This window comes from Theobroma umbraticum, unplaced genomic scaffold (assembly GCF_002168275.2).
Source record: "Theobroma umbraticum cultivar Fairchild unplaced genomic scaffold, ASM216827v3 scaffold_55.0, whole genome shotgun sequence".
NCBI classification, from domain to species: domain Eukaryota; kingdom Viridiplantae; phylum Streptophyta; class Magnoliopsida; order Malvales; family Malvaceae; genus Theobroma; species Theobroma umbraticum.
This window is the reverse complement of record NW_018397270.1, coordinates 2,749,381-2,770,750: the sequence shown is the minus strand read 5'-3', so window position 1 is coordinate 2,770,750 and position 21,370 is coordinate 2,749,381. Positions and strand designations below refer to the sequence as shown.

General features: G+C 31.3%; 1 protein-coding gene and 1 non-coding gene across 2 annotated transcripts; one reads left to right on the top strand and one right to left on the bottom strand.

The window, feature by feature from the left end:
- The first annotated feature begins 8,876 nt into the window (after positions 1-8,876).
- Positions 8,877-13,404, top strand: LOC110426372 (uncharacterized). The gene is made up of 6 exons (XM_021441589.2): positions 8,877-9,324; positions 9,972-10,116; positions 10,643-10,903; positions 11,611-11,692; positions 11,944-12,140; positions 12,835-13,404. The coding sequence occupies exons 1-6, from the start codon at positions 9,044-9,046 to the stop codon at positions 13,105-13,107; spliced, it is 1,239 nt and encodes a 412-aa protein (XP_021297264.1). The 5' UTR covers positions 8,877-9,043; the 3' UTR covers positions 13,108-13,404.
- A 3,053-nt stretch (positions 13,405-16,457) lies between these two features.
- LOC149526541 (small nucleolar RNA R71) lies at positions 16,458-16,564 on the bottom strand. The gene has a single exon (XR_016351919.1). It is a non-coding gene; the product is annotated as a small nucleolar RNA R71 (small nucleolar RNA).
- Between the last annotated feature and the right edge of the window lie 4,806 nt (positions 16,565-21,370).

The following is a 21,370-nucleotide window of genomic DNA, read 5'->3' as shown; positions in this document are numbered from 1 at the left end:
TTAAAACGTGTTTTGAGTTTAAAGTTTTTGATAACTTTCTTGAGAAAAGCTCAAATTCTCAAGTTACTAATTGTATAGGTTTATAGGAGAGAAATAATGGTCAAATGAATACGTTTTCAAGGTAGAACAAGCATTTTGCAAGAGAAGAATCGATAGTTTTGAATGAAGTATCGATACTTGTTGTCCAAAACACTTTTGAAAAGGATTTTGAAGAATAAGTATTGATACTTGAAACTTAGAATAAAAATATCAATAATTGTCACTATTTTACAAAAATAAAAAGGTAAAACAAACTTTTCACTATAAAAACTCACCCTATTAGGTTAGTCTTAAACCCCTTCTGCATTTGTCCTGCACTCTTTACCATTTTTAGCAACTCTCAACCCTTCTCTTACTCTCTCTCACTACAAATGCCATTTTGAATATTTAAGCTTAGTTTTGAGCTTTGAATGGATAAAGGTAACATTTTTCAACTTTCAAACTTTTAAATCCTTGGTTTCCAACTTTGATTTTTACCATTTTCAACATATTCCGTATCTTTCCATAGAAGCTAAGGTTTACTATTGGTTTCTCTCACTAACAACTCCCCAAGGTAAGGGAAAATAGAGATCTAAATGCTTATATCACTAATTAGATGAAAAACAGTAGATTTAAAGTTGGAAAATTATTATTCGATGACCTCAAGTAAGTTTCGAATTAGCTTAAGTCAATATTACAAGATTTATAGCTTAAGTAACAATTATGATGATGGTACAATTGCATACAAATTAGACTCCTCAAAACCAAATGTACACCTTTAAAACCAGCCACTCCATGGCTTGTGCAATAACATTTCCATTTGAAATCAACTTGAGGAATGAAACATAACAAAGGCTTATGTGGGATGCCATTGTGTGCGATAAATGCATTACTTGGTAGTAAGGAGTTAAGTAGACAATGTTATGCTATAACTTGCTACCATAAGATGGAGTAACTTGTCTGGTTTATGTATAGGGGAGTTGAATGTCACCATGGAGGTAGAGTTATGTTAAAGGTGCCAGAAAATGCTTGTGTGCTAGTAAGTCTCCAAATATTGTGATCTACCAACTAGTATTTGCTAGAATAGTGATTTTCATAGATTGGTATGTTAACATAAGACTAAAATCTGAACTATGTTCCTTAAATGGCTGACGAGTAGCTTGATAAAATGTGTACTATGCCTAGTAACATTATTGGTTTATAACTGATTCTTGTTCTAGCATTGTGATGAACTTGTATATGGGCATGAAATTGGTTAACATGTTATTGTGGATATTTATGCATGATGCATAAAATAGTCGTAGTAGGGAAAAAATACCATTGGTATGTGGGTCAGAGTACCTTGTTGAGCATTGCCAGGTAGAGCAAAAATACATTGATCGTGCACTATCGGGTGTAGCAAAAATACCACTATTTGAGCATCATCGGGGTAAGGCAAAAATACCACTAATCGTGCAACACCAAGTAGAGTAGAAATACCATTGTTTGAGCACCACCGGGTGGGGTAGAAATACCACAAATCATGCAATGCTAAGTGGGGCGAAATACCACTGTTTGAACATCACTAAGTAAGGCAAAAATACCACTTTTTGAGCATTGTTGGGTGGGGCAGAAATGCTATTAATTGTGTGTTAGCCTAGAGTTACATCATGCTTTGATTTGACAAAAATCACATGTTATCTTGAATTTAGTGTCAAGTATTTGAAATTGTCTCAAATACATTTTTAATCCTCTATGGTTACATATTTGTTTGAAAAGCCATGCATCATTAGAAAACATCTTATAAGCTTTCAAACAATACATATTTAGTTAAGAATGCAAGTGTAAACATGCCTTGAAATGTCATTTGAATGTAAGAACAAGGTAAGGAAGAAATAGATAAAGAGAAGTGCTAAAAGGCTAAAGAGATCTCAAGATATAAGAGTTAATCCTAGAGAAGCTTGAGTCAACCCAAAGGTAGAACTCATTCTTTGATTTCTAACTATATTATTTAAGTATGCAAGATTAAGATTGAATCCCTTAATGAAAATGTTGTTTGAAAGCAAGTTAAAAAGCTTGCCATGATACAAGAATGATTAATCGGTTAAATGCCCAATGAACAAAGGACTAAGTGATAATAGAAAACTATTAACTGATTAGCATGTGGCATTAATCAGTTAAGGTAATTCATGGCGCTACATAAGTGTAAAATAGAAGCTTTTCAATTAGTTAAGGAAAATGAGTTAATTGGTTAAAGGTCAAACTTGAAGTGTCAAGAAGCACCAAAATTCAAATTCAAAATATTGATGACCATCCAAGGCATCAAACAAAAAAATTCAAAGTTGAAAATTTCTTAATTGGTTGGAGCATATTTTAATCAGTTAAAGATGGAAAAAGAGAAACCTCAATCATTTAATAAGAGCTCTAATCAGTTAAAGAGTGATTGATGAAAAATAGTATTTAAAAGAGCTTGAAAATAGAAAGTTGTTAACTAGTTACTGCTATCGTTAACTAGTTAACACAAAGAAATAGTTTGCAAGACAAAGAAACAGTTTGCAAGTCAAAGAAAGCTTAATTGGTTAAAGCCTATCTTTAATTGATTAATGAAGCATTGTTAGTAGACTTGAATTTAAGCACTGAAGGACAAAATAATAGCCAAAAACTATCTATAATGGCTAGTTTCCATCTCCAACAGCCAGATGTAGTCTTCCAAGCATTTAAAGCTTCTCCAACAATAAAAAATGATAAAGAAAAGTTCCAAAGAGTTTGAATGAGCTTAGAAGAGTAAAATCCTTCTTTTTTTTACTTGTATTCCACTCCTATCTTTGTGAAAGTGTTTGAGCTGAAACTTGTACAACTTAGATAAGTTAGGTGATCATTTATACCTCTTTTTATCTTTTATTTCTTGTTTACTTAGAGTGTGCAAGACACTCTAAGGAGTAGTCTAAGCTAAGGTAAGCTTAGGATTTGTTGTAAAAGGGTTGGAGCTTAGGTTAAAAGCTCATCTTGTAAAAGCTTGGTGAAAGCTGTTAATTTCACTAGTTCTAGTGAAATTGGGTTGAAAATCCTTGATTGGGAAGATTAAGGTAGTGGATGTAGATCAAGTGTGTCGAACCACTATAAATATTATGCTTTGTCCACTTCTCTTAGCCTTTTTTTACTTAGTGTCTACTAACCTCAACAAGTTTTCAAACCATCCATCTTAAATCTTCCAAACAGATTTTAAATTTCAAAAGTTATCCTCAAAACTATTTTTAAATGTTATTCATCCCTCTTTAGTACTTTTTTTAGGAGCAACAACAAGTTGATGAATAATGTTATATGGTGGGATCTAAGTGAAATCTCAGGCTACTTCGATTGTCCTTAAGCAAAAGAAGTTAATTAGAATTGGAAATTTTAGAAAATTGCCCAAAAATCCAAGTTTTATGAGTAAACTATCGATACTTAAAGAATAAGCATCGACACTTAGCAAGTAGAAAGTCCTAGGAAGCATTCTGTGTAGAAAGTATCGATACTTTCTCAAAAAGGATTGATACATTCCCAAAAAGTATCGATACATACAATCTAGAGAGTTTTCAGAAATAAAAGTATCGATACTTGTTGTTCAATTTACTACCCATACAAGTATACGTATCACAAAGATAATATAATGATAAGTAAAGTGTTTATCCCAAAGGGAATTGAATTAATTCTTACTATTAATTACTAAAATTACACACATTAATTTTATCAAAATACTAAAAATTGAATTAAAAAGTAAAACTTAAAAGCTAAAACTACTTTTAAATTTTCTAAGCAAAATTACTTTTCTAAACTTGATTGACTTTTAGACCTAAGATTATGATGTCCCTCAATACTTCATCTAATTATTGTCTCTCTCTCTTAACTTAGCTTAATGGATTAAATTGCTAACTTAGAGTCTTAAATTATTTATAAGTTTCTATCAAGTTTCACATAAAAATATCTCTCTCAATTAATTTATTATATATCTATGCAAATTAAATTAAAGACAAATTCATTAAGTTCGTGCTCTAACTTTGGCTACGTATGACTTAAAAGTATATGTCTGCCCTATATGCAAATCAAACCACCTAATCAACTAAGTCTATTTGATCATATACTATTTTATTCAAGGTCTACCTAAATCTCCTTCGTCAATGTTTAACTTAGATTTCCAATTCAATCCAATTAGTGATTAAGCAATTAGAAGTATTAAGAACAGAATAAATTAAACAATTTAGATTCATCAAACATAAACAAAAGAGAGATAAATAAATCAGATTGCGTATTGAGTTCAATCATAATCTTAGATTAATAATTTAGTTCTCCATCAAGTTACACATCATCACTGAATTAAGTTTAAACATTCAAATTAAACTAAGAAAAATAGGAAAATAACAAAAGGATGATAGAACTAAAGAATTTATAATCTTTATCTTCCAATTCTTTTGGACTCCTTCAAATTCTTCTCAACTTCAATGACTTTGTAGCTTGATTCTAAACTTGTCAATCTAGTGTTTCGCTCTCTCCTTAAAGTCTTTTGAAAGGTTATTTTTATAGTGCTTTGAAGTTGGGCCAAATTAGGTAAAGAAAGAAGTCAATTCAAATTAGGATTTCCTCATTAGACTTTGTGAGCCGCAACCTTGACTAATTAATTAATTAGCAGAAATCATAATTGCTCTAAGACTGCTATAGTACTTTAATTTTGATAAGATTTTTAACCAACTTCCAGGCCGAACTGAGTGTAGTGGTAAACATAAAAGTTGTACCTTTTTCTCTTAACTTTCCAATGGTCTAAGAATTATCTTATTTGGAGCTCTGTAGAAAGAGTTATGGTCCAAATACCAATACATGTGCAGTAAAAATTTACACCTCAAAATTGCTTTCCTTCTTCCATTAACATTTTTCCTTCATTAAATACCTACAAAAGTACAAATAAATCAATAACAACCTATCTTAATCACATTAATATCAAATTAAGTATAAAATTAACTAAGATTAGATCAACTCATCAAAATTAATTAACTTAAAATAATTTAAATAAAACCTACTAATTTCTATGCATTAGCATAAGAACTAAGTTAAATTACTATCAAAATTAAGCACAAATAACTCTATATCATAGAGTTATCAATACCCCATAGAATGGTACCAATACTTCAGGCACAAAGCAATATTTTTACTCATTTTTTCACAAGGTTTTCATTGTTTTTAGTTTTCATTTCAATCTAAACTTTTATGCAACTTTAGTTTCCACTAAAAGCATTTAAATTAGTCTTGAAAAGCATTATTTCCAAGGATTTGAAGAAAAACATATGAATTTCGTTACTTTCATGATTATTTAAATTGATAATTGTGCAAAAGCTCTTTTTTTTGCCTTGCCCTCTTCCATATCTACTCACAGAGTCTTTATGATTTATAGACGTAAGATCAATTATTAGCTTACTATCCTTGTTGTGGAAAGGAGCTGTCGATTTTTCTTGGTAGGTGTTTTTAGAAGTCAACTTGAAGCCTAGAAGGTCAAGTCATGTTCCGCTTTTGAGTTAATCTATATGTTTATGTTTACATACAATTGAAAATGTTCTTGTTTATATAGCTAAGAGTTGGCATTTATAGCTCACATGTTTTAAACATATGGATTGTTGTTATGACTTGAGAGCCTAATTGAGCACCATAGAGCGCACATGCTTGTTATTATGAGATGTTTTATGAGTAAAGCTATACAAACTTTGTTATAAATGATTAAATGCATTTCCACACTTTTTGATAAGTACTCTAACATAGCTTTTAACACAGCCACCTCGTTGTCTTTACTAAAGACTCCTTGAAAAATTTGCATCTTTTCATCTTCCCTAGATTTTTGATCGACTTAAACAGCTTTTTTCATGTTGAAGTCAAAAGGAATTTGACTTTTTTGGTATATTTTTGTAAATATGTTGAAAAAATAAGTTTCAAGTAAATAGATAAATAAGTTTTAAGTAATTGTATAAGATAAAACTTAAAAAATGTATATCGTGCGTATAACTTGCGATATATGTTCGATACTTAATTGACAATATACCATATCAATTATTATTGTTTTTCATTAATATAGTACAATACACTATATGTATCATATGATATTAATACGTATGCTCCACCTAATTTGCTCTAAAGAATAAGGTCTAAATTTACTAACATCTTAAGTGGATTTATAATGCTCAAGTTCTAATAATGATGAATACTTTTAGTCTATTAAAAGCTAAATATGTGCTCTTCAATAAATTGAAAATATGTTCAACACCAAAAATATTAAAAATTAAATTATTTGATTTTGAAAAATTAAGTATCAAATTTATTGAATAAATTTATTTTAATATGCAACTAAAAATTAATAATATCCGGTACTTTTTTAATTGAATCTCTTACAAAACATAGATATAGTTTAACACTTATTTTGTATTTATGTAAGTTAAAAAAAAGAGAGAGAGAGAATAAATGATTAAAAGAAAAGAATATAAGATTAATGTAATTACATAACAAATTTTTCTTTATTAAATTAAGCTAAGGGATTTAGATCATAATAGAGGTGGCAATTGAGCAGTTAGGATTGAGAATTTTTGTAAATTTGTGACATATTGAATTTTAATTTTTTATATCATAATTTTTTTTTTTTCAAAAAGATCATTGAATCATATGAAAAAAAGTTAATGAACAAGTTTGCTTCTATAAAAGAAAGTAATATTGGTGCAATTAATCTCATGGCATTAACATATAAAAATAACTTCTTTTTTCTTTATTGTTTATCTCTCAAATTGTTCCGAGTCACTATTTCAACCATCCGAAGGAAGGGTCCAAATTGGGGGTCGATCTAAATGCCGGATAAGGTCTTGGTTGGATTTGGGAGGCCGCCTTCGGTGCTTCGGCTGTGCACAGAACCTTTTTCAGTCCAAGGAAACAACAGCAACCTTTGTGGTGGACAAGTCGTGGGGTGACAACAAGGCCTAGTAAACAATGATAGGACCAGCCCAAGTCTCTCTGCCTTTTGTCTATATTGTCTTATCCATCTCTTATTTACGTATATATCCTCTTATCCTATGATTGTGACAGCAACCATTATTTTCTTTGGCTTGCATAGAGATGTGATGGTGGTGGATATTACTTTCATGAATATTCTTGACCAATTGGTGTTACTTGGCTCTGAATGGTAGCTCTTATCCAGGGACTCAAATTTAGAATCTTCCTGTTTGTAGTTTCTTTCATGTTTTCTACTTTTATTCACTCCAATTATAATTCCTTTCTTTGATTTATTACAAATTCAAGTCATATTTTCAATCTGTTATTAATTATTTACTTTGGGGAAAACAAATTTAAAGATTAAAATTAGCTACAATATAATCTTGTGAACAGGTTTAAAGTATTTAATTTTATGCATTATAAAATGTATGGTTTTAATTTTTCTTTGAATTAGATATTGTGTTTGTTTACTTTTTTTTAATTTATATAATATAAGTTTTATCATTTATTAAAAAATATAAATTGTGAAAATAATAAGTGAAATTCAATAAAACTATAAGAATATGCGAATATGATAAAAAGGTTATTATGATATGATACTTAAAAAAATCTAATAGTTCTTTCTTATTCTTTTTAATTAATATTTTAATAAGTTTGATACTAATAATGATGGATAACCATTTCACATTTATTCCCATTGATTCCCATTGTATATCTTTTCTCATCAAATAAGAAAAAAAATGAAAAGAGCTTAAATATTAAAATTGATGTTCCATGGAATATGGTTAATGTTTTATGCCAAACTAAGTTTTTTACTTATTTGTTTAATGGAGTATGTATAAGTAGCAATTATGATCTAATTATTACATATGACAAAAGAAATTATCAAATAGACAAATAAATCAATAAATTAACATATAATTAGACAAATTTGATATGAAATTAGGCAACTACTCCATCTATTAGATTGAGTTATGGGGGTTTATCATGGTCTCAAGTTAGCATGGGACTTGGGATTTAAGACATTCCAAGTTGACAACAAGATGGTGGTCCAAGCCATTATTGTGAGCTTGTTTGGTTTAGTTTTTTTTTTAATTTAAAAACTATTATGAAACTCTTATGAAAAATAATAACTTTTAAAATTAAGTTGAAGTTGTTTGATAAATTTTTTTATAAGTTATAATTTTAGTTAAAATTATCGTGAAGAGTATTTTTTTTTGAGAGAGTTATATTGTAATTATTTTTAATAGATAAAGATATTTTTAAAACAAAAATAAAAAATTTTTTATACTTTTTTTAAAAAATAGAAAAAGCTCCTGATAGAAGCTTTTCCAAAAGCTCTTTTTTTAAAAAAATTATTCTTTAGAAAACAATTATTTTTTTTAAAAGTTTTTAAAATTTATGTTTTGGTTTGAAATTTACTTTTAAAAGATAGATAAATTGAAAAAAAGCAGACCAAATAAGCACTGTATCTACAACCCATCCATATGCAAATTCGAATTTAATTTAAGTCATCAAAGATCTATTATAGTGGCAATGGGAAGTGAATGTTATGCTTGTCAAGCATGAAGGAAATATGGTAGTTGATCACATGACAAATAGGGGCTTTACATTGGAAGGGAATAGTGGACTTTATGATACTCTTCTCATCGAGATTAAAAGATTGTTTACGAACGAAATGAAATGTTAGTGAAGTACTATTCAAGAATGCTTTGATTTTAATAATATTTTCACTTCAAAAGAGATTGAAAATGGTAGACTTGGGTAATGATTTTTTATAAAACTAAAATTTTTTTATGTATATTTATTCACATTAAATAATAAAAAAAATATCTGGAAAACGGAAACCATTTATTTTGTGTCAAAATGAAGGAAAGGAAGGCGTTATTGGCTTTGGGGTCCCAAAAGTACATTCAAGTAATCAACTCATCACCCTTAATTTCTCCGCAATCCATCTTTTCATTTATTTTTTTATTATTTTATTTTTTTTATCGTCAAGACTTAAGAGAGAAAAAAAAAAAAAACAAAGGGAAAGAAAGGGAGAAGAGATATGGGCAACTTGATGAAGATATGGGGATGGGTTGATTTGGAGAATGAGAAGATGAGAAGTATTTCTTCAATGGGATTTTGGTGGTGGCTTAACCTCAGAGCTACTCTTGTAGCTCTTCTTGTTGTACTCATATTTCATCTTTCCAAGAAGTTTCACTCTAAATTCCTTCGAACTGCATCTTCATCAGCATCAGCATCAGCATCATCACCATCAAAATCATCCACTTTTCATCTTCACTCTCGTTCTTCGCCCATTTCTCCTCCTCCAGATTCTCGAGCAAGGTACCTTTTTGGTGGTTTATCTTATCTGGGTATCTTTCATTTTCCTTCAGTTTGGTGTTTATGCCACTCAATTATTCTATTTGGATTGGGATTGCTTTTTTAATTGAGCTTCTGGTTCTTCATTTGTCGTTTTCTTCTTATTTTGTTTGCTGAATTGATTTTTTTTTTTAATTTGATATCTGGGTTTTCCATCACTCTTTAAATTTTGCTTCAATATTTGTGGGTTTTCCATCATTCTTTGGCAAGTCCTAAATTAGTTTCTTTCCAAAGTTCTCTGTTAAGATTTCTATTAGTCAATTTTAGATTTAGAAATTTCTAAACTGTAATAAAGTTTTGTTTCCTTCTTTTTTTTAATTCTCAGAAATGAAATTGATTGTACTTCTTCTTTAAGTCTTTTTATCTGCAACTTTTATTTTCAAAGTAACTATGGTTGATTTCTCTTCTTTCAAATGGGAAAATTTTTTCTATGGCAATCTGCATAAATTCTACTCTAGGTATTGGAATTGTAACATTTGTTACTGCTACAAATATTTATTCTTTTCTTTTTATTAAACTGTGAGTATGGAGGGCTTTCAATGTTACTTTGAGATCTTCCAAATTGGCATGTGAGTTTTTACTGATTTGGAACTTGTGTTTGCTATCTATAGAAACCCAGAGATTGTGTCTGATTCAGATTTGAAGTTTTTGATTGATAATTTGGACGAGAAGCTCAATGAGGACGATAAATGGGAGAATGTAATCGATAAACGAAACAACTTTCTATCCTACAGGGCAAAATGCTGCAAATCTAAGGTTCTGTTTATTTGCTTTGCTTGGTTTATCTCTAATAACAATTTAGTGAAGTGATCTGAATTAGTAATTTTCAATTATTCAATTGAATATAACTTGGTGGACATGGCTTTAAGTTACAAATACTTTCTCTTTATAAAGCAGGACTGACACTGTGTACATTTGACCGACCCCAGGCTTGTGCCTTGGGGCTTGGGCAGCTCTTTGGCTTTCATTAGTTTATGAATTTTTTTTTTTTTTTGAGATAACTCTTGTATAATACCTTTTTACAACCACCACAGCTTGACAGCCAATGGCAAGTTAATTTGTTTTCATTTACATCTTTCTGTTGTGGCCATGCAATTGTTTAACATTCAATCTAATGTCTATTGCTAGGGGTTATTCCTGATTTATTTATCTATGTTAATTTTTGAGTTAGTTTGAATTGGGCAACACATTGTTTGACATCTTTGCTTATGTTCAGATGTTTCTCCATTGTCTTGTAAGACTTTAGCAAACTGAAAGTTATGTTCCTTGTCGCTGATTGCAGGATAGACCACTGAAATACCTAAGCACGACAGTATTTGAGAGTTGCTCCCCAGAGCTTCTAAGGGACTTCTATATGGACAATGATTATAGAAAGCAGTGGGACAAGACTGTGCTTGATCATATGCAGCTGCAGATGGACAGAACAAATGGAATTGAAATTGGCTGCACGATAAAAAAATTCCCCCTTTTGACACCTAGAGAATATGTATTGGCTTGGAGATTGTGGGAGGGAAAAGACAGAACATTCTACTGTTTTATTAAGGTGACTGTCTTTATCATCATGAATCCTTGTTGGTGATGATTACTGAATTGACTTGTGCATGCACTTCTGAATGCATCTCTCTCTCTCTGTCTCTCTCTGTCTCACTCTACTTTGTACCTTTGGACTGGATTTATCTGGTTAAAATATGGGCACTACATTAGGAAGGTTCTTGACAAGAAATTTTTGATCCTTAACATCTGAAGAATACCTCTGTTTGCTTGTATCACCCTGTGCTATATTTATTTGTTTTCTATATTTTTCTCAGTGTTCTACTTTATTTAGAATAAAAGTTAATATATGAATGATATATAGGAGATATATTTCTGTTTCATGCTTCCATTTACCGGTATGCTTTGTGAGTGGTGGTTCCTACTCTTTTGGAAAGTGGAAACTGTATTGCTTATATCAAGGATGAAGGAAACGATTGGCAGTATCTCTCATATGAAAGAGATGTAACTTTCAAAAAAAAAAAAAGTATCTCTCATATGAAAGAGATGTACTTGTCTTATACTAAAATTTATTAATAATGGATTTAAACCAGCTCCTGCAAATACCAGGATTTATCCCCTTAATTTACTGTACCCCAAAAAAAAGAAAATAAAGAATTTGCTCCCTGGGTGCTTCTGCTGTTTATGGTATTTATCCTTTTTCTATGCTTACCAACTCATGATAGATTTTTCATCTTAAATCTTGCTATAATTGACTAGGAATGTGAACATCCCTCAGCACCACGACAGAAGAAGTATGTTCGTGTGAGGTATTTTAGATCCGGTTGGCAAATCAGGAAAGGCAAGTGCTGGATATATTCTTTTTACTTATATCACTTTCCTTATTCGTTACAAAAAACATTGGTGGTTTTCCATTGCAGCTGTGCAATTGTTCAGAAATTCGTTTGTCAAAAGTGAATTGAGAACTTGAACAATGTGCTCCTGCCATTAATTTTCTTGAGAGTGGAATAAAAGGGAATAAGGGATCTTGTAACATGTATTCATCATTCTTTACTATTTTATGATTCTGAATTTTAATGTTATTATGTACAGTACCTGGTAGAGATGCCTCTGAGATCAGAATGTTTCACCAAGAAGATGCTGGTCTGAATGTGGAAATGGCAAAACTAGCATTTGCAAAGGGCATATGGAGTTATGTTTGTAAGATGGATAATGCACTACGCAAGTACTCTGTGATCAGCCATCCTCTGACCAGTCCAGCTGTTTCTGCAGCTACTCTGATTCAGAAGGTTTGGCTTACTACATTCAACAAAAAATATGCTGTTTCTGAAATGTGGTTCTGTTTACCATTGACTTATGATCATTGCTTAATTGGTTCTTCACTTTCACTACAAAGTTGGTTAAGATAGAATTATACAATTTTAATCAAATTTATTATCATCTAGAAGAATCTGCCTCTTTATCTTGGTTTCCTTCAAGTAAGTTGAAGACTAGTGTACTTGAGAAATGAATGAAATAGGTCATCTAATCTTTGAAGCAGAGGTAAAAATAAAGGGTCTGAGGACCATATGCAGAAGCCGCCTAGGGAGAGTGCCCCATGGCTTGAGCAATCTTTCTGTACCTTTTACAACCCTATGATATAAACTACTATCTGAACTTTTACAAGTTTGTAGGATAAAAATGTGTATATCCAGATCATTCTGGATTTTTGTTTGGCTCAGGGTCTCCTTTTGCACTCTTGAGCAGTGTAGTTTCTGATAGTCTACACTACCCACATGGGCTAATCATCTAAACTGAGGCTATATCTAGTTTAGCTCCTTTTCCGGTTGAATATTTTCTTGAAATAAATTCTGATTATGGAATTACATGATTAAACTTCGGGTTTGTTTTATTAAAAAAAAAAAATCCAGTTCTTTAAGTTAGTAATATTATTATCATGGATCAGCTCAAGTATTGATTAGTGACATTGTTGTGTGCATATAGGTTCCATCTGAATTAGATACAACAAGTGGTATTACTTCTGCAGCAGCCTTTGCATCAATGGCCAGTTGTGAACCAGTTAGTGGTGAATCCAGAGAAAAAATGTTACCAAGAAGACCATCAAAAAAATTGATAGCAAAAAGTTTGCTTGTTCTTGGGGGTGTGATCTGTCTGTCTCGTGGTCACTCTGCCCTGGGTGCTAAAGTTGCAATGGCATACATCTTAACAAAACTGAGAAAGCGTGGTGATTCATCAAGCCAAAGCAGGCAAAGTTGAGAACCTGTCCTTGTTGCATCTCTGCAGCTAATTTTGATGGTTTTATTAAGGCTTGCTACATAGATTTATAAATCTAGGCATGAAGTTTAACTAGGGAGAGGGAGGGAAATAGCATGGTACAAGGGCAGAGGTTGTGTGCTGCAAACGAAACACTTATTCTGTAATTATTTGTTTTGGCAAGTGTGTAAATAGAATCAACCAGACGGCGCTTGGCAATCTAGTGCTGATCACTGCAGCTGTAAACTTTAAGCTACATACCATTTACAGCTTAATCAGATGGTCCATTTTAATGTAAAATTTGTTTCTTTGGAGCTTGATAGATGAATCGGGGTAATTATAGGTCATATTACAAAATGCGGGAGAGTGTGACATGGTTGCTTACTCTTCCATCTACACTTGTACAACGGCACAAAGTTGTAATAGCAAATATCAGGCCATGGTTATGCAAGATGAGACAGTTGACCCTCGTTTAAGAAGAAACCCAGAATGTTTCTCCACTTGTTTAGATGTTACTTTCTAGGTGACATTCTTACAATCTGTTGTGTTTAATTAGGGGATTACATGTTAATGCAACTATAAATCTAACATATCCAAGGAAAACGGTTATGAGAATAGCATGACCCATATGCCCTGGTTGTGAGTATGTTTCTCTTTCTTTCTTTTTAATCTCAACATTCTCTTGTTATCCATGAAATTTTTAGTGTATTTGTCAACCCTGCCTTGTTCTAATTGAGACAATGTGAACTTTTTGTTCAAATCGGTTATAAACGAACTATTGGAATTTTTTTAAAAATATTTAAGAAAATTTAAATAAATTTTTATTTTTTAATCACGTTCAATCAAATATTTATATTTTCATTTTGAATATGTCATATAATATTGATGTGATATATTAACATATTAATAAAAGATGATTTAACATGATATGATTATGTGGTATTTTCACTTTCTATATTAACATTAGGTGGGTATAAAAATGATAGGTGTTATTTTGACTAATGGTAATTAGTCAATCATTATAAAGACCTATTTGACTTAAAATAAAAATATATGTGTTTGGTTGAATTTAACAAATGATAACTCTATTATATAGAGTTCTTTTGACATATTTTGAGAGCTTAAGTAGCTAGATCTTTGAGTTTTTAGAGTCAGATTTTAGCATTTTAGGTATTTTTCTAATTTAAGTTAGATTACATGTTGAATAATTAAATTAAATTATTTTAGTTCAATTTTTCTTTATTTTGCTTTAATTTATTTTAAGAAGAGTTAATGTCAATTTCTCTTATAGTTTTGTACATGATATGTGATGAGCAAGGTGTAACTGAGTTATAATAACATAAATATGGTGAAGGCTTCACTCGTACATGCTATAGTAATTTAAAGATAACGTAATTTTTAGAAGTCAAATTGATGTGATTTTTAATCAATTGGAAAGCTAAGAGAATGGGCTACAACTTTCATGTTTACCACTTTGTCTAGTTTAGACCAAATTGAGGTGAAAATCACATCGAAAAATGATAGATAGATATAGTTCTGCACAAGGTAGGATGGCGACTGAGGTTCTGGCTCTGAGTTGCTCATGGCCACAACATTGAAGGAGATATCATTTTAGCCCTGGGAGGAACGTGGCTGTGGCACTGAGTTGGTGAAGAGCATCATATAAATGGTTGAGAGCAAACCGTCGCAGTGCCATTATGGTGAGCCACGATGCCGTGGAGCCAAGAAGTCAAGGTCATGATGCCACCTCTATTTCCAAAAATAAACTTTTGTCGAAAATTTGAAAAGTAAGGCACCTCTCACATATTTAAGAGGCTCTTTGAGAGCATTCAGAGATGAGGATGACAATAGCTTTTTTGGAGAATTGAAGCTAAGAATCAACCAAGAATTCAAGATCAATTGAGAGAGATGTAAGATTTACCAAGATTCAACATTAGTTTATTTCTCTTTTTTGTGTTATTCTTCTTTCGATGTTCTGAACTCATGGCTAAATTTATTTAGGTAGTGTTTTATTTAGATATTATGAACTAATTTGCTTTTCTAAGATTGTATTAGATCTCAACATGTAGTCTGAATACTTGTTTTTTTTATTATTTATTATGAATGAGTATCGTTTTATTTATTCAAATCTGTTCTTAATGCTTGATCAACAATTAATTGATTTTTGAATCTAACTGAAACTCGACAGAAAGATTTTAGGTTGGACTAAGATTTGAATAATGTATGTTCATGTCACTTAGGTGATCTAATTCGTGATTTGGGTAGACATACATCAATTGCCATACATAGCCAAATTTAATCACTTGCTTAATGAACTTATTTTAATTGATTCCTACAGATATATAGTGAACTAATTAAGTTAGGTATTTGTGCAAGCATCTCGACGGACACTTATTTGTAGCTTTTGATTATAGGTTAGTAAAATCACCCAAGAAAGATAAATAACAAGGGAAGGTGGTATCAGAAGAAATGTTGAATGAACCCATAATCCTTGGTCTTTAATTGATTGCTTTTCTCAACATATTTAATTTTTGCAGGTTAATTTAGTGTCCTTGATTAGCTTTTCAATTTTTGGTTAGCTTAAATAAGATTAATTTATTATATAATTTTAGTACTTAGTGAAACTTTAGAAATAGATCTTTGTGAGATCGATAATCTAAAATTACTTATTTGATTTATATACTTACATGTGTAAAATCAATAATAAGCTTTTGACATCGTTGCCGGGGATTTTGTTTCTTCGTTATTTGGTAATATTAAAATTTTACAGATTAGTCTTAATTTAAGTTTTAGTTTTTGTTTTGCAAGTGTGATCAGTCATTGTAAGAGAAGAGCAAACAACTTGGAGACTATCCCGTGTGATCCAGAAATTGAGAGAACATTTTGTATACTTTGATGCGAAAATCAACAAGATATTGTTCTAATAAATACAATAGCTTATCAACAGGGTGAGCAGCAAATCCAAAAACGTGTAATAGCTAAAAATCGTTGCTTAAGGGATTATATTGTTCTTTTGGCACAAGGAATTGCATCAAGCTTTCGAAGGCTAGCTATTCAAGCAATCAATTTCGAGATCAAGCCAGCCATCATCACCATGATTCAAACCTCAATCTAGTTTGAGGGGCTTCCAAATGATGATCCAAATGGCCATATATCAAACTTCTTGGAGATTTGTGATACTTTCAAAACACAATGGTGCCACAGCTGATGCAATTCGTTTAAGGCGTTTTTTCTTTCTCATTGAGCATAAAGCTAAAGCATGGCTAAATACGCTCCCTATTGGCTCAATAACAACATAAGATGGTCTTGCTTAAAAGTTCATTACGAAGTTTTTTCCTTTGGCCAAGATAGTAAAAATGAAGAATGATATTACATCATTCATATAGCAAGATTTTGAATCGTTGTACGAGGCTTGGGAAAGATATAAAGAATTACTTTTGCATTGTCCTCATCATGGTCTTCCAAAGTAGCTTCAGGTGCAAACTTTTTACAATGGTTTAAGTCGGCATGTTCGAACCACCATTGATGTCACTATAGGAAAAGCTTTAATGGCTAAATTGATTGATGAGACATACAATTTATTGGAAAAGATGGCTGCGAATAACTACCAGTGGCCAATAGAGTGATCAATGAAGAGGAAAGTAGTTGGAATTCATGATGTAGATGCTTTTTTGGCATTATCTATAGAGGTAACAACTCTAGCTAAGACTCTTGAATCTTTTGGTACTAACTCCATTCAAAGTCTTTTTGTAGCTTGTGAGTATTGAGGAGATAATCATGCAAGTCATCAGTGTCCAAGCTCAACAGAAACAATGCAATTTATGGGGAATATATAGCATAATAACCTTTACTCTAACACGTACAATGTAGGGTGGAGGAACTATCCAAATTTCTCTTGGGTTAATATAATCAAGGGTCTTCCTCAACTTCAAAGCCAAATGCACCACTAGGATACCAACAACAAGCCATAACGCCTATCTCATAAAAAAAGCTAGTTGTGGTAGATTTGCTAAGGTAGTACATGACACAGAATGATAACATCATAAAAAGTCAAACAGCTTTTATTTAGAGTCAAGCAACATCACTTCAAAACCTTGAGACTCAGGTTGGTCAATTTGCCAATTTATTAAACAACCTACTTTAAGGAACACAGCCTAGCGATATAGAAGTGAATCCTATGAGAGAAGGTAAGGAGCAAGTTATGGCAATCACTTTGAGGAGCGAAAAATAGGTTGAAAGTAATGTTAGGCAGGCTAATCTTCAAGATAAGTCTGTTGAGAATGAAACAATGATCGAGACAATTGATAAACAAATTTAAGAGAAGAAAGCAAAGGCAACTTTAACACCACCACCCTTTCCTCAACGCCTTCAAAAACCAAAGCTTGATAAGCACTTCCAAAAATTTCTTAAGGAACTCAAAAAGCTTCACATCAACATTGTTTTCGCAAAAGCTTAGAGCAAATGCCATCATATGTGAAATTTCTAAAGGACATATTGACAAAGAAAAGAAAATTGGAGGATTTTGAGACAATTACATTCACTACGGAATGTAACACAATAATACAAAACAAGCTTCCACCAAAGCTTAAGGACTTAGAGAGTTTTTCTATCCCTTACTCAATTGTTAATTTTAATTTTTCAAAAGCTTTATGTGATTTAGGTGTAGGTATCTCAATTATACTTTTGTCTGTTGTTAGAGAATTGGACTGAAGGAGATTCAACCTACTATAGTCACCTTGCAGCTAGTAGATAGAATGATAAAACACCCTGTGAGATTATAAAGGATGTCTTAAAGTGGGGAAATTGTACATTCTAGTAGATTTCCTTGTATTTGAGATGGAGGATTAAGAGGTTCCAATTATACTGGGACGTCCATTCTTGGCCACTATAGGTGCACCTATCGATGTCAAGGAAGACAGAATAACTTTTAGAATTGGAGAGGAGGTAGTTTGTTAAATTAATCAATTTCATGTTTTGAAATGAAAAAAAAAAATGACCAAAATTTATTCAACTTATAGAGGATCAAAGTTTTCACACCCTCAAACAATGTTAAGTAAGTTTGAAAAAGAAAAAAAATGAAAAAGGCTCTGAAAAATGTATTTTGGTCCAAATCTATTGATACATGTTCTTCATGTATCTATACATTTGGATAAGTATTGATAGATTTTGACATCTATCGATAGATATTCTTTAGTAGAGTCAAAATTCAAAAGTCAAACTCAATCTATCGACACATTCGTAATTGTATTGATAAAATGGAGATAGAATGCTTACTAACTTAAAAGTATCATTATATCTCATAAATGGATCGATACATTTTTAACAAAAATGCTTGCTATCTCGAAAGTATCGATACATTTTAAGCAGAACATCTAAACCTTTATAGGAAAGTTCAAATGTATCGAGACATGCACAAATGTATCGATACATCTTGGGAGGAATTCAAAAATAAAAAGCAATGTATCGGTATATTCACATATGTATCAATACAAGATGATCATTAAAGCCTTGAATGAAGAGAAGAGCGACTATTGTCACAATAAATGCACTATCAACTACCTTTGATGCCTCAGTAACTATAAATACAAGCTTTTTCAATATTTAAGAAGGTTATAAGACTTGAAAACACAGATCGGGAGAGAAGAATTAGCCAAGATTCATTGTACTCCTCTTTAATTCTAAAAAGTCTTCAAGTCAAGCATTTATTGAGCTCTCATCTTTCCATTTAAACACTGTACCAAATTTTCTATCCAACCTTTAAGAGGCATATGTACTGCACTTTTATTCCCCTTATTGTATTTGCTTAAGTGGTTATACCTTAACCAATAGAAAAGGTAGAGTGGTTGTGCTTTAACTATAAAAAGGCATTGTATTGAATGGTTATGCTTGATCCACAAAAGGCATTGTATTGAATCTTGATCAAATAGTTATTTTTAACTCCTTAGTGAACTTAAGGAAGAGGACGTAGGCAAGAAAGCCAAACCTCTATAAAACATTTATATCGACCTTTCTATTTTTCCTTTTACTTTAAGTTCAAATTTCTTTTATTGATCAAAAGGTTAATTAATTCGTTTATCTTCAAATTGAGCATTTGAATTGAAGAGGGGAATCTATTTTCTTAAAAATTAAAAGGTTATTCAAAATTTACAAAGCAATCTAATTCAACCCCTCTTAAACTTCTTCATATTGAGCTTATTAATCTAACAATTTGGTATCAGAGCAAGGGCTCATTTTTGCAAGTCTAACAGCCTTAAGTTATCTGAAAGACAAAGCTCAACATATTAAAATGGAATCCACTTCAGCTGTTTTGGTCAAAGGCATTCAACTTAAAGACCTCCATTTTTCTCAAGTACAAACTATCCTTATTGAAAGAAAAGAATCAAGATGTTCATTCAATTGGTTGATCTTGATGTTTGGAATGTTATCTGAGATGGTCCATATGTCCCCACCAAGGAAGTAGATGGAAAAATAATTTTGAAAACTAGAAAATAGTGGGATGAGAAAGAAAAAAAGTTAATACAAACAAATTACAAGGCATTCAACACCCTTCTTTGTTTTCTAAGTTCTAGTGAATTTAATAGAGTATATATGTATGAAATGATAGGTTTGGCTATAAATGGCTTGCTTAAAATACGCAGTGAAAAAAAAATTAAAACTTTAGAACTAAAGAGCCAAAATATGCCTCCACTTATGGATCATCTTAGTGATATTTAACACATAAAAGAACTAAATTAATTATTATTCAAAAAGTTACCTTGCTAAGTAATCTCATAATCACAAGGGCACTTCTCGAAGGAATCCCGTGAACACCACGAGGAGTAAAAACCCTAGCTAATCAAGTGCTTAGCCTCCAACAGTAATACACACGATTGCACACAAACCTTCAACAAAAGAGGGAGTTTTTAACTATACTTTGTGTTAGCAAAAAGGATAACAACTGTCCTTTTCTTTTTTTTTCACAATCTTAGCCAAACGTCTCTTGAAAATTGTTTTAAAAGCAATTTTCTCTTTCATACAAAGGGAGTGGCAGTAAAGGGAGAAAATGTTTTTTCTTTTTCTGACAAAAACTACATTTTTTTTTCAATTATGAAAAACTCTCATATGGAAAATAGTAAAAAAGTGACTTCTATAGTTAGGTTAAAATAACTTCAATTTTACAATTAAGCTCTTAATATTATAACACATTATAATATTGGGCCCATTATTTAACTAAACTCTTTTAGTTAAATCCTTGGAAACTAAAATCAAAATTAATTTCTTTTATATTTAGCATTCAAGGCCTTATAATTATGCCTAAAACTTAATTAAACTCTTTTAATTAAGTTTATAGAAGTTAATTACCTATATGTGATTTAAGTCTAACTTAAATCATCACTCTCCCAATTTAATTCAAATGCAATCATTGTATGTGACTCATTAGGTTCCTAACATGTTAGTAATGGAATTGATTAATGACTTAATTGATTAATATAAATTTAAATCAATTAATTTATAATCAATTCCATAGACCAAGATTGGCATCTAACAATGCATCATGGCCACCTTATTGTTTGGAGAGTCAAAAGGCTCTTTGACAACCTTTCAATGTACAGTCTATCAATGTAATTCATTCCCTCATCATATACTCTGGTGATGATAAGAGCTTGGTACAATGTCTAGTTTTATTGACTTTCATATTTGTTCTTGTAGTTATAGCATTAGCTTTATAGAGACTTATGAAACCTTTTCATAATCTTCATGTTGCTTTGGCCAAAGACTTCAATAAGCTAATGTTAACCAAGAACTAATAGGATATTTCTTCTAAAACACTTGAGGTGATGATTCTTATCTTGACCACTCACTTGCCTTCACATACTTTATACTATACCTAAAAGCATCTTGTTTTGGCATCCTTGGTTAGGCACTCGTATGGATGAAATTAAAACATAACACTTTATATATAAGATTATCTGGTATCTCAAGTCTAGAGAGTATTTTCACAACTGACACATGAGAAGTGTTGCATTGACACTGGAGTGTATTACCCAATGCACTTCTCATAGTGGGCAATGTTCAGTGAACTTGCTTTCTAAGGCAAACACCTATATTCTAGTTTCAAGTATCTCTTGATTGCAACCTATGAGATCGATTGCTTACTTTCAAAGTAAGGAACATAGAATATATCAGTCTCTAAGTATCATTGATGTCCAATCTTAATGATACATTGATCAGGAATATTTTGAGATTATGCTTTAATGCATAAAGATCTCATAACTGCAACCCATTA

What these genes read in the sequence shown, in the direction of transcription:
- LOC110426372 (XM_021441589.2), top strand. Translation starts at nt 9,044, where the DNA reads ATGGGCAACTTGATGAAGATATGGGGATGGGTTGATTTGGAGAATGAG. An exon ending in CCTCCAGATTCTCGAGCAAG is followed by an intron (nt 9,325 to 9,971) that starts GTACCTTTTTGG and finishes TGCTATCTATAG; the next exon opens with AAACCCAGAGATTGTGTCTG. An exon ending in CAGCTACTCTGATTCAGAAG is followed by an intron (nt 12,141 to 12,834) that starts GTTTGGCTTACT and finishes GTGTGCATATAG; the next exon opens with GTTCCATCTGAATTAGATAC.